Source organism: Citrus sinensis, chromosome 3, assembly GCF_022201045.2.
Source record: "Citrus sinensis cultivar Valencia sweet orange chromosome 3, DVS_A1.0, whole genome shotgun sequence".
Taxonomy (NCBI): Eukaryota; Viridiplantae; Streptophyta; class Magnoliopsida; order Sapindales; family Rutaceae; genus Citrus; species Citrus sinensis.
Genome location: NC_068558.1, coordinates 51,761,168 through 51,774,901, shown reverse-complemented (window position 1 = coordinate 51,774,901; position 13,734 = coordinate 51,761,168). Strand labels below are relative to the sequence as shown.

The 13,734-nt window shown below is 33.6% G+C and overlaps 3 protein-coding genes across 3 annotated transcripts; 1 reads left to right on the top strand and 2 right to left on the bottom strand.

Annotated features, from left to right (window-relative positions):
- Positions 1-1,040: 1,040 nt before the first annotated feature.
- On the top strand, positions 1,041-3,386 carry LOC127900871 (uncharacterized). The gene has a single exon (XM_052436130.1). It carries the CDS (start codon positions 1,041-1,043, stop codon positions 3,384-3,386), a length of 2,346 nt encoding a protein of 781 aa, XP_052292090.1.
- A 1,148-nt stretch (positions 3,387-4,534) lies between these two features.
- On the bottom strand, positions 4,535-5,235 carry LOC107174735 (ethylene-responsive transcription factor 13-like). The gene is made up of 2 exons (XM_052436129.1): positions 5,125-5,235; positions 4,535-5,014 (listed from the first exon to the last, which is right to left on the bottom strand). The coding sequence occupies exons 1-2, from the start codon at positions 5,233-5,235 to the stop codon at positions 4,535-4,537; spliced, it is 591 nt and encodes a 196-aa protein (XP_052292089.1).
- Positions 5,236-10,834: 5,599 nt separating this feature from the next.
- LOC102629320 (ethylene-responsive transcription factor 13) lies at positions 10,835-11,793 on the bottom strand. Its single transcript, XM_006464370.4, has one exon. The coding sequence runs from the start codon at positions 11,506-11,508 to the stop codon at positions 11,074-11,076; it is 435 nt and encodes a 144-aa protein (XP_006464433.2). The 5' UTR covers positions 11,509-11,793; the 3' UTR covers positions 10,835-11,073.
- Between the last annotated feature and the right edge of the window lie 1,941 nt (positions 11,794-13,734).

The window sequence follows — 13,734 nt, the reverse complement described above, 5'->3', positions numbered from 1 at the left end:
TATAATCCATGATACTCTATCTTTATTTATTTTTTTCTCAACTTAAAGTACAGCTAATGGCAAAACTATAAATAACCTAAGTTTCAAGGTTTATGTCGCTAACAATAGAGTGGTGAGCATGGGCGGACCCAGTTCAGGCCCAGGAGGGGCTTAAGCCCCCCCTGAGCCTTAACTTTTTTTTAAATTTAGCCCATAAAGCCCCTTCTAATTATTAAGTCCAATAACTTTTCTCAACAAAAACAAAGTATTTTGGGCTTTGAAATTAAACCCATTTAAATAATAAAAACTTTTTAATTTAATCAAATTCTAATTTAAAACTAACTTACAAAACTCATCGTTTTATATTAATAATAAAAAAATTAAAGGAATAAAAAAACAAATCCCAAAATCATGAAACTGTGAATCACCAAATCACAAAGACCGGCCACCGCCACCGACGAACGTTTCCATTCCTGCTGCTAGTCTGCCACCAACTCGTTGTTATCTGTCGCCGCGATCGCTGAGCCTTTGATGATTTCGTCCCTTGCTAGATCAGCCATAGCCCATAGATTGAAACAGGTATTGTGCTTGAATGTTGTTTTGAAGTTTGACTAATGATTCTGGCCGAATGAATGTGCTGCATCTCTCTAACTTCGTTCATCAATTCTTATTCTGATAGCTATATACAAAATTCCAAAAGTAAAAGTTGATTTGTGAAAAGTGAGCAATTCTTTAATATTAAAATTGAAAGGGAAAGTGGTGGGACAGTGGCTGGCACCCACTGGGTGCTCTGTGAAATGATGAAAGTGGTGTATAATTTATTATATAAATTATAATTAAAAGCAATCACTTTGTTAATGCAAATAAATGAGCAATTGAAAAAGTAAAATTTACAATCATGTATCTTTCCCGTGAGCCCCATTGAGTGTGTTGTCAAATAATATTTTTATAATATCAAATTTGTATTAAATTAATTATTCTTGTTCGTTATTTTGTTAGGATTTAGCCTTACTGTGAAATTTAATCTAATAATTAATAGTTTTATTTGATTTGAAACAGATATGGAAAAATTTTTTAAAAAGAAACCACAGCTCCCATCTCCTTTAGAAGAAACTAGTCATGGTTCATATGAAGTCAACTTACAAAATTTGCCTGCTGACCCTGGCTTACGACCTTGTATTGATAGTTATAATTGTAATATTCGAGATCAAGTTCGAAGAACATACTTACAAAGGGGTCCTTTTCAACCTAAGGGGCACAATTTTAAATTTGAGAAATTTGGAAATCAACAACGACGATTTGTTTCGGATTGGTTTAAAGAATTTGGTTCTTGGCTGGAATATAGTATAAAAGAAGAGTCTGCATATTGTCTTTTTTGTTATCTTTTCAAAGAAGATAATGGTGATCAAGCAGGCAGTGATACTTTTACTGGGAAAGGATTTAAAAATTGGAAAAAAAAAGAAAAATTAAAGATTCATGAAGGAGGTGTCAATAGTGCCCATAATCGAGCTAGGCAGAAATGTGAAAGGTTGATGAATCAGAAACAACATATTGCAACATTTTTTGAAAGACAATCCGAGAAAACTCAAAGTGAATATGAAACTCGCTTGAATGCTGTTGTTGATTGTATTCGATTTCTTTTAAATCAAGGGCTAGCATTTCGTGGGCATGATGAGTCTGATGGTTCAAGCAACAGAGGGAATTTTCTTGAGCTTTTACACTTCCTTGCTGATCATAATGAAGACATTAATGCTGTTACTTTCAAAAATACTCCTCTAAATCTGCAAATGACATCTCCAAAGATCCAAAAAGACATTGTAAGTTGTGTTGCAACTGAAACTACTAATGCTATTATTAGAGAGATGGATGGTGCATTATTTTCTGTTCTAATTGATGAGTCTCGTGATATATCTACAAAAGAGCAAATGGCTGTTGTATTACGTTATGTGGATAAGAATGGATATGTGGTTGAACGTTTTGTAGGCATTGAACATGTTTCTAGCACTACAGCTGCCTCACTTAAAGAATCTCTTGACAATATGTTTTCAAGGTTTGGATTGAGTTTGTCAATGTTACGTGGGCAAGGTTATGATGGGGCAAGTAATATGCAGGGTGAGTTTAATGGTTTGAAAACGCTCATTTTAGAGGAGAATGAATCTGCTTATTATGTTCACTGTTTTGCTCATCAACTTCAGTTGGCTCTTATTTCCGTGGCAAAAAAGCATGAGGAAGTTAATTCTTCATTCAATTTAGTTTCAATGCTAGTTAATGTTGTTGGAGTTTCAGCTAAACGTCGTGACATTCTACATGAGAAACATGCTCTTGCAGTTATTGAAGCATTAGGTAAAGGCGAGCTTTCAAGTGGACAAGGTTTAAATCAGGAGATTACTTTAAAGCGTCCTGCTGATACACGCTGGTCTTCTCATTATGGTACGTTAATGAGCATAATTTCTATGTTTCCATCTGTGGTTGATGTGCTTGAGGTAATTAAAGTTGAAGGAAATTCTGAACAAAGATTTCAAGCTAATACGCTATTGAAGTTGATGCAATCATTTGATTTCGTATTTTGTTTATTCTTAATGAAAAATATTCTTGGCTATGCAAATGAATTGTCACGAGCACTACAAAGGAAAGATCAAGATATTTTGAATGCTGTAAAATTGGTTGAAGTTTATAAGCATAACCTTCAGAAGTTGAGAGATAGTGGATGGGATTCTTTATTTGGTCAAGTTTCTACTTTCTGTAGCAACCATGATATCGATGTTTTAGATATGGATGATTTGTTTTTAATTCCAGGGCGATCACGCCGTAAAGCTCGAGAGATCACAAATTTACATCGGTATCGAGTTGAGTTATTTTATACTGTCTTAGACATGCAACTTCAAGAGCTAAATAATCGTTTCAATGAGTCAAATACTGAGTTGCTTATTTGTTTGGCTTGTCTATGTCCAAATGATTTGTTTGCAGCTTTTGACAAGGAAAAATTACTGCGACTTGCTGAATTTTATCCTAAAGATTTTTCTACAATAGATCTTATAGCACTTGAGATGCAACTTGATGTATACATTATGGATTTACGATCTAGTGCAGAATTTTCAGAATTGAAAGGGATTGGTGAACTTGCAAGGACAATGGTTAAGACTAAAAAGGACAAAGTGTACCCGTTAGTTTATCAATTGGTTACATTGGCTTTAATTCTACCTGTAGCTACTGCCACTGTAGAAAGAGTATTTTCAGCCATGAATTTTGTGAAGAATCGACTTCGAAACCGGATGGGTGATCAATGGCTGAATGATAACTTAGTTGTATACATAGAAAAAGATGTATTTGCTTGTATTGACAATGAAGATATTATTCGACGTTTTCAAAATATGAAAACACGTCGAGAACAGTTGAAGAAGTTTTAAAAATGATTATGTCAATAAAATTGAATATTTTACTTATTATTTTTTCAGTTGGCTTTTATTATCTTGTCGAATTTTTTTTATCAATTTATATTAAGCCCCTTCTGAATTTATTTCCTGGGTCCGCCACTGGTGGTGAGGATCATACATTTATCAGAATCATGGTGGTTTTGTCAAAAGACTAACTTAAGAGTAGCGATTGCTTGTGAGGTGGCGTTTTGCAGTAGAGATTACTGTGATGATTGGTGATGGTGATGGTTAGGATTTGATGCGCAACTAGAGTGGAGTTTGATAGCGGTGTCGGTCGACGATAAAGGTTGTTGAACGGCGGTGGGTGGAGTGGTAGAGTTTGCAAGTTTGGGTTGTTTTTATGGCAATTTTGGTTGCAGAAATTGGGGTATGATGCAGGGTTTCGGTGCCCAGCTAATGGTGGCGGTTGCCTCTAGTGCTAATGGTTTTTATTTTATAGTGGTGAAGGCGGTGGCAGCAATTGCGGTTGCAGTGGCTAGGGTTGTACAATTTTGGGGTTTTGATACTTTCTCTTTTTTTTTTTTTTTTTTTTTTGAAGTAGTGGATTCGACAGGGATGGGGTGGGTAGTTAGGAAAGCTATGCAATTGACATAGAACCCTCTCTAATACCAACTGATGCAGTACGGTAGTGAAAGTAAAATAACTGCAAAATAAAGTCCACTCACTTAGCATAAAGACGCAAATCAAGGGTCTAAATTTGATTCGGTGGTTATGAAATTAGATATTATTTTAGGAATGGCGCAGAGTATATTGAAATATTATATGGTGTGATTAGACAATATTTTAACTCAAAAGACTTTTTTAAAGAGATTTTTATAACTATTCACAAATGAAATTATAAAAGAAAGATTTTTATTAATAAAAAAATATATATTAAAACAATACAAGATTTCCTTACTTATAATATGATAAACTTATTTCGCTAAGTTAACTCAAACAAAGAAATTAAATTAAATTGAAAATTAAAAATTAAAACGTGTACTTAATGAGACACAAATTAAAATAGAAAATATCAAAAAGTTCTAAAACAATTAAATCCTAAGAACAAAAAAAATCTTACATCGTACTAGAGGAAGGTATCCTATTTTTTAAGTTTATGGACTTTGGTGAAAAATAAATGGTTATTGATAGAACCATATACAAAAATCGTCGTCGTCAGATGCGAAACAAAGAGAGCCGGCTTCATTATTGGCCGCCGAGCTACTGTGAATATCTTTTCTCCGCTTAGAATTGGGAGATTCACTCTGCAAGTGCAATGTATAATTCGATGAAGAAGAAGATCCACGCTTTTTGGTAACTCTGAGTGGCGGAGCAACATTGGAGCCGATGAGGTGAGGAAAATTAAGCTTGGCTTTTGAGCCCCGCATATTGAAGGCGGCTCTGTTGTAAGCCAAAGCAGCACCCTCGGGGGTATCATAGGTGCCCAGCCAAACGCGAGCGCCATTCTTCTTATTCGGGTCCCTTATCTCCGCCGCAAACTTACCCCACGGCCTCCTCCTAACACCTCGGTAAAACACTCGCACATGACTCTCATGTGTCGTCGCCCCTCTTGTTCCTTCACTTTCATCATCAAGTTGGCGCAGTTGACCAAAGGAAATCCACTCCCGTTAACGGCATCGTTTAGAGCTTCGTAAGCTTTCAGCTCCATCTCGTTAGAGAAATTACTGAAGCTCGAATTAGTAGGGGAGTTGATTAAAGGGTCATCATTTACACTGATGCTTGTTTCGGAAGGAACATTGTCAAAATCATCGTTGAGAAGATACTGGCGGATGGACTCCAATATAGCAAATTCTGAGTCGGAGACACTATTTTCTGTGTACATTTTTTTTTTTTTTGTATGTGAGTGTTCGTGTGTGAAAGTTAAGTTTTGAGAATGGTTCCTTGCTGGATTCGTGAGTGTTTTGTAAGTATTATATATAATTCAACGAATTGAATGGCCGTGGACAATTTAATCGAGAGGTCCTTGGCTAATTTATTTACAGACACCCCAATATGTTATTTAATTATTTCTCTTAACGCAAGTTTCTGTGAAAATTCGCTGCTGTCTATTGTATCTGCACTGGCATCCATGCAGGTGCGTTTAGGGCTACTGGTTCAAATCAATTGCATGTTTTGTGTGGATAGACTTTTACTTATTTTCACTCTTTTTGTTTGTTTGTTTCTTTCAAATTTTTCTTTAATCTTGGGTGAGTTCTAATTAATTTGATTGATTAGTAATCACTAAATCGCATGATTCATACATTGCTGTCCTTGCTTATTCAGAATATTTGCGGCCATCTGTAATCTAACATGCATGTTTCCGTATGATGAGTTCACAGATATTAATAAGATTTTTGCATTACCTTAGCGTTATATTTTTTTCCCCATTAAATTAATAATTAATGGCGACCCTTAAATAATTAATGACGATATCGTGTGATTACTTATGAGAAGCGTAAAAGTGGTAATTAATAAGGAACGGATGGGGAAAAAAAAATAATGCTTTAAGAGCACTCAAAAATTTTCTATGATTTTTTCTATCAGGTTTTAACTGAATTTATTGCACTACATACGTACATATATATATATATATAAATTTACAATTTGAAATGTACTTCATCACTATCATTCTTTTCTTTTGTAACTCTTTCAAACTTGAAGGGCTATTTGTCTCATTTCCGAAGTGCTTGAGAGAAATACGTCAAAAGTCTTCATTGAAAGATAAATAAACGAGATTAAAATTATTTTTACCAGGACATTTATAAATGGTAGTTGACATACAAAAATACGAAAATAATAGATGCAGGTATAGATTACACATGTTAATAATTATTAATTTTTTTAATAGTTTAAAAATGTAGATGATCATCACTTCAGATTATGAAAAGATTTTCGAATAGGAAAATCTGTTTGTCTCTGGTAAGCACATGCATGATCATGTGATATCACCTATAGAACGGTGCCTCAAAATCCAATGCATGCCTTTTACATTTTTCTATACCTCTGCGATGATCTCTTTGAATTTTAGAATCACATGAAGTACATATAATAATAATAATTATTTTAATTACTTTCATTGCCTCGATCGCAAGAATCCACAGGAATAGTAATTACTGTGTTCGCTTGAGGCTAGTGCAATGTGTTTTGGTGGCTAAAAATTGACCATCACTCTCTAGCCACATATTGAGGGATTATTTAGTGAATATCCTAGCATGCATGATGCGGGATTGGAGATCATTTTAGTTCCAACAAATTGAATTAAAAGTAATTTAAAAATTGATGACAACTTATATTTCTTTAAAGATATAGAAATATTATTCTCTCTATGTGTCATAATATATTTCTTTTGGGAAAAAAATTAGAAAAACTGTTCTTTCAAACAAAAAAGTTGGCTGCATGACCAGGGGCGAAGCTAAGTATCATGTCACACGGATTTAAACTATATATATATATATATATATATATATATATATATATATATATATATATATATATATATATATATATATATATATAAAAGCTGATTGAGTTGAAATTTTATCAAATAAAAAAGAGTGAGATCTCCCTATTGTTTGACTAAATTGATCAAAACTCCCCTGTTATTTCAAAAGACATCTAGATTCTCTAAGTGTGGAATTTTTTTATTGATCTTGCCATTTTATCATTGATGGTTGTTTGATATTGAGAATATGAATATCTTTAATAACTTAATTACTTAAAGTATTTTAATCATAATTAATTTAAAAATTAAATTTAAAATATGAGAAAAATCAAGTGAATCGTCATAATTTTTAATTAATTCTGAATTTTTTTTTCAGAATTTATTAGAAACTAAATATGTGTGTGTATACATACATACTTTTTTTTTACTATAAAAAATTTGAAACAATATATATAATTTTTATTATTTCAGATACCCTCAAATCATTTTTCTCCAAAAAAATAATATATTTATGTTTATTTTACATTTTTTTTATTAATCTCAATTTTTTAAAATTAATTGGAAAATTATGAAAAATCTCTTACTTTTTCCAATACTCTAGCATTTATGTTTTTAATTAATTATGATTAAAAATTATTCAATCAATTAAATAATTAAAAGTATTCATATTCCCAAATCAAACAACCAACGAGAGTGAAATGACAAGATTAGCAAAAATGATTACAATTCAGAGAATTTGGATTTGTTTTAAAATATCATGGAAGTTTTAATTAGTTTAGTAACTAAACAAAAGAGGGTTTCGCTCTTTTTCCCTTATATGCACATTTAATGTTGACCCCCAACGCTTAGTTTTTATATTATAACCTACTTTAGTCAATGATTTCTTTCTTATGGTCCTTACTTTTTGTCCTTTTGTTGATTTTATGTCATTGCCTACCAAATTTTAATGGTACATTTACCGATCGATAATCATAATGTGGTAAAATGCGAATATGAAATGAGAATTAAAATAAATTATTTACTTTATCTATAAGAATTAGAATCAGAATTAGCTGCATTACACTTGTTTACTTTATCTTGAAACTGAAGTAAATTGTTACAAGTTAATATGTTGATCTTAGTTGATTATTGCCATTATTAATTATTGTTATTATTAATATTAATAATTATTTTGATAATAATAAATACTATTGCTCCTGCTATTATTATTATTATTAGAATTAAATGGTGTAAAAATGAATTTTTAATTTTTACTAGAGGTAAAAATATCAATTACTTCTCATTTCTCATTCCCTATTCTCATTCTCACCTCTATGAGGAAATGTGATTCTCATTCCACATTCTCACATCTGTGGGGCCTACTCAAATTTTGTTCTCATCCTCTCTCCTTATATTGGAAGTTAACAAATTTCATTCCCTCATTTTCATTCTCCTTCTCAATTAGTAAGCACAAATTAAGGTAATTGAAAATTATCAGACTATATATATATAGAGAGAGAGAGAGAGAGAAACACACACAAAAGAATGAAATTCCCAACTAATTCTTCAGGCCACACCATTGTTCTTGCCGCAGCATTCCTCACAGCTTCTTCAATCTTATAAAATGTTTCGTCGAGTGTGATGAGATTATTTTCTTTGTATTTATGGCGATTATGGTGCAATGCTTGTAAGCTTTGATTTTGTCAAAAGCAACTTGTGCTACTGATTTGATAAGTTTTGTCTGTTATTTACTGGTTTAGGTTTTGGGATCAATTGTTCTATTGCAACATGGTTGAGGAGGAGCAAGTCAATCAATAGTTTCTGGATCCGAATATCTGAAAAATTCATTTGGGTATCACTCATATTCGAACGCGCATATCTTGTTAATAATTCTGCATATAAGGAATATATCTATATTCAGATCCGAATCAGAATTTTCCCATCTCCAATTGTATAGGGAGTGATAGACCCTTGATTTTCATATATTCAGTGTGCAGTTGTTGGATTTTTATACATTTAGCTGGTAACTAAACTAGAGTACCTACTTATAAGTATGATTGGACTAGGTACTTAAATCACTCATTTACCTTAGGGATCTTTAGAAGTTATGCCGATGCTCTACACATTTTTTCTTGTTTTTTATTTTTCCTCCCCCCCCCCCCCCAAAAAAAGAATGCTTTACATAGTTAGGTTACCTAAATGTGTTTAAAATCGGTCGCTACTCTCGTATTAAATAGAAAATGGGGACAAAAGTTCCGAAGCACTCTGAAAAATTATTTGTCGAACCCAAACCAAAGATCTTGTTTTTTTTTTTTTTTTTTTGAAAAGAGATTTCCATTAAACTAAAGAAGAAAAGAGATACATCACTTGTGAAGGGTATGACCCTTTCCACACAACATTCTCGCACTTCTCTAAAGCTAGTTTAGCTAAAGAGTGGGCAATAACATTACAAGATCTAGTCGTGTATTTAAAGCTAACACGTTCGAAGCTTTCCATTAGATTCTGAATTTCTGACACAACCCAATAGATCTCTGATATGTTGCCCTGCTTGTTGTTAACTAAATTGACCACACCTTGAGAATCTGATTCCATGATGACAGCTTTCATGTTTGCCTCTCTCGCCACTAACATACCCCATTCCATGGCTTCTGCTTCTACATAAGAAACATCTCCATGAAACTTAGCAACCTTGATAGCAGCTGCTGTAACATGCCCCAAAACATTTCTGATTAATGCCCCCAGCCCTACAATGTTCTTTTCAAAGCAAATGGTTGCATCAGTGTTTACTTTTACAAAACCAGCTTGAGGGGGATTCCATTTCTGGGGGGGGGGGGGCTTTCTGCTCTGTTCCACTGCAGGCCTCATCTGGAGAATGCACCCTCTTATAAGCAGCAATCAAAGCTTCAGCTTTAGCTACCATGATCTGGGGGGTTTCCCTTTTCCCTTTGAAGATCATCTGATTTCTAGCATTCCATTTAACCCAGAAAATTGTTACCAACAGCTCCAGGTCATCTCTGTTTCTCATCCTTTTCATAGCATGCAGTATGCTTAGAATATCTTGACTGTGAGCTGCACGAATGTCATCATCAAAATGGATTAGCTTCCACACCTTCTCAGCCGATTTGCAGGCTACTAGAGCATGAAAGACATTTTCTGTTCCCATTTTACAGACTTGGCAAGTGGGATCCTGGATTATTTTTTTCCTCCACAGATTCTCAGCTGATGGGAGTTCAAACCAAAGATCTTGTTTGATTCCAAACTTGATCTCTTAAGATTTTTTTTGAAAAACTAATTATTGTAGTTTAATTGAACTTTATATGAGGGCAATAAAATAATCGAATAATGCTCCATAATCAAGTTGACAAAATAGCGAGAGAGGTCAGTTAACAATATATTTGTTGCCCAAAAATCGTGGCGGCGAATCTTGATTTTTGTTTATAAAGATTTACATATTTATATGTATTATACAGAACCGTGTGCGAGTAATTTATAAATGTTTGATTTTAATATTTTCTAATGCCTTACGGAAATCGTGTTGTGTTCTTTAACAACTTTGATTCTTTCCCGACAACTTCAAAAAAATAAAAAGAAAACTGAAGCTCAAAGTAATCAAATGTTACGACTAAAAACAATAAATCAAGAGAAAATTATTATATAGAAAAATTACTGTCAATAAAATAATATTTCATTCAAAATTAATAAATCAAATAATACTACGGAAGTATCTTACAGTAGAACCAAAAATCAATTTTTAGAAAAGAAAAGAAATCGTCTATATTGATTGAAGCTCCAACGCAGCCACTAGAATGGTGTAGAAGAACCTCTTCAAAGAAAAAGAAGAAAAAATTGAGGAAAAAAAGAAAGAATAGTTTAGAAGAAAACAAAGTTAAAATAAAAACATATATGTTATCTTCGCAGTAGCATGTTTTAATGACTTGTCTATCCGAAAGATCTTTGATTAGAAAAATTTTCCATGCTTTACGAAAGTTGTACTTGGTGGCCACAAATAATTGACAGAACATAAGAAAATCGTTACGTACATTGATCGATGGACTGGGGTCAAGTTATGAATTGCACCAGTTGTTACAATTACGGATCATCAAATCACCCAAACGATACATGAAGCAGGGCAGATACATCATACATACATACATATATATACACACAACATTAATATTAATAAAAGGCGAATTAATGTCAATTACTTCAAAAATAAGTAGAAATATTATTTCTCAGCTAATTAAACCCAAATTCGGAGATTTAATCTGCAGCGATGGATGAGGATGACGAAGAAGAAGCCATATTCTTTTTCGTAATTCCGTGAGGCTGAGGCTCAACGTTTGAGGCAATGAGGCTTGGAAAATTAAGCTTGGCTTTTGAGCCGCGCATCTTGAAAGCGGCTCTATCATAAGCCAACGCAGCACCCTCAGGCGTATCATAGGTCCCCAGCCAAAGTCGTGAGCCATTCTTTTTACGATCCCTTATCTCCGCAGCAAACTTTCCCCACGGCCTCTTCCTCACACCTCGATAATTTACACGCACGTGAATCTCACGTGTCATCGTGGCTGCCTTCTGTAAACGAAATCCACTAGCCTGAGCCTGAGGCGGAGCATGAGGCGTCGACTTTCCATCAAGCTGATCAAACGAAATCCACCCCTCCTTAACAGTGTCGTGTAAAGCTTCGCAATCCTCCATATTTCAATGGATTGAATCAGAGTTAGGGCTTGAGTTCAAGAGTTTATGTGTATCACTGAAGCTGAAACTTTAATCTGTAAACGAAAAGTTAAGCTTGAATTTAATTTGCCGGGGAATATGATGTTATGATTTTGCTGTGTTTTCTTGGATTTGAGAGTGATCTGTACTGTGTATGTTTCAATTAATTGCAGCGCCTGAAGATTTTATAAACGTTTTACTATATAATTATTTCTCTTAGCATGCATTTCCAAGAAGTTTCATTGCTGCATTTCCATGTGGGGTTACCGCGCTAGATTTTAAATTTCTCAATTTCGCGTTTTATATGCTTGGATTTTTGTTTGTTTTAAGCCTTTTCATATTTTTTATCTTTTTTTTATTGTCCACTAATTTTTACTATTGAGTGAGGTATAATTTGACTAATCAGTAACGACGAAAATGATTCATTCATCGATCGTTCTCCCTTATCTGAAATTATTCGGAGCAAATAGTCGTTGGCGCAGGTATAGACACATGCACATGCATCATTCATGGCTCTCCACTCCCTTCGTTTCAAAAGTCAATTATGTCGGCTAGGCTATCGAAGTGACTTCTGAGAATGGGATGGATTTTCTTCTCTCTGCTCTGGCTCGAAAGTGATTCTATTACGGCGGCGCTCACAATCTTGAATAGCTCCAACTTCAAACTTCAATATATATATATATATATATATATATATATATATGGGGTCACACTAGAGTATAACTGTGGTACCGTGCCACAGTTACACTAATTGTTGGATTTACTTAAATGAGTGGAGTTCATTTAAATAAGTAAAAATTCAACGGTTGGGTACAACTGTGACACGGTACCACAATTACACTATAATTTTATCTATATATATATATATATATAAAGTCCATTAATTCTTAATAAATAACATAATTGTCTTCTTTGCATTTTTTCGGTTCCCATAATTATGTAATTATTTTTATGCATTATTGCTTAGCTGACATGGGCTTCTCTTTTCTTTGTTTTACTTGGTGTGCTGATTTAAGGCGTTAAAAACTTTTAAAATAATACGGATCAACCCCTCCTTCTTGCCCCAAAGATCTTACCATTTTCCGCAGGAACTGGAGTCACATCTCTTTTCCATTTCATATTTAAGAATGAATCTAAACTGTTTGGAAGATAAGAAAGTTGAGAGAAAATTTGAGAGATAGAAACTTCTAGCTCGTTCTTTCTTATTTACATCCGAATCTTAATAAATATGTACACAACTAATTACTGCTAATTATAACTAACTATAATAACTTCAGCTGATCATCACATGCACAAGCGATCACATAAACACCGGGTGCCAGCTGGCATGCCATGTCATCAACTCTTAACTATATGCTACAGCTGCCACTATCCTCTGCTTTGCTGTCAACGCTGCAAACGTGAGCTTCCTTAACCCAAATAAACAGAAATTTAAATGACGGAAGGTTTCTTTTAACTTAAAATTTTGATTTAAAAAGGTGACTTAATTTTTATTTATTGGATCCATTTAGTTAAATGGTGGATGGATGGACACATAAACATAATACTACTTTTTAACTTTACTTTTTAATTTTCATTTCCACTCACTGTAAACTGATAATTGAATCCTTTCCAATTACGCTCTTCAACTCCGGAACAATTCAAGTAAGCGTTGGTGAAGTACTTGCAATGTATTCTGACAATCAAGTTATAGGTTGAAAGAAGGAACTAAAGAAAGAACTGAATGAAGTTAGAGAATGAATTATATGAGAATTTGGCTATCAAATATTTCTAGGCTTTTGCTACCTTACGTTGCATGTAAGGTACAGCCTCTCACAAACTCAGATGTGGGTCCCACTTGGACCCACCAGCCTTGTGAGAGGTTGTACCTTACATGCAACGTAAGGTAGCAGCTCCCATATTTCTATTGAAAAACGATAGTAAAGATAGTTGCTACTTATAGATCCTTGCAGATTAGATCCATCGTGATCTAATCTCGTATCTCGTTCATTCATTCTAGGGATTAAATTGATCGTTTAATTTTAAAATTGTGATGGTCATGTCCAGAGATCAACACTTGCTGTCTAATTTTCTAATGAATTAATGGTGCGTTTACTTACTGGCAGTGATAATGAAAATTCTAGAATCAGAATAAATAACGTATTTACTTACAAAATTAAATCGAAACTGAAATAGTGTTGGGCCCATAAATTTGGAAAATATTACCAG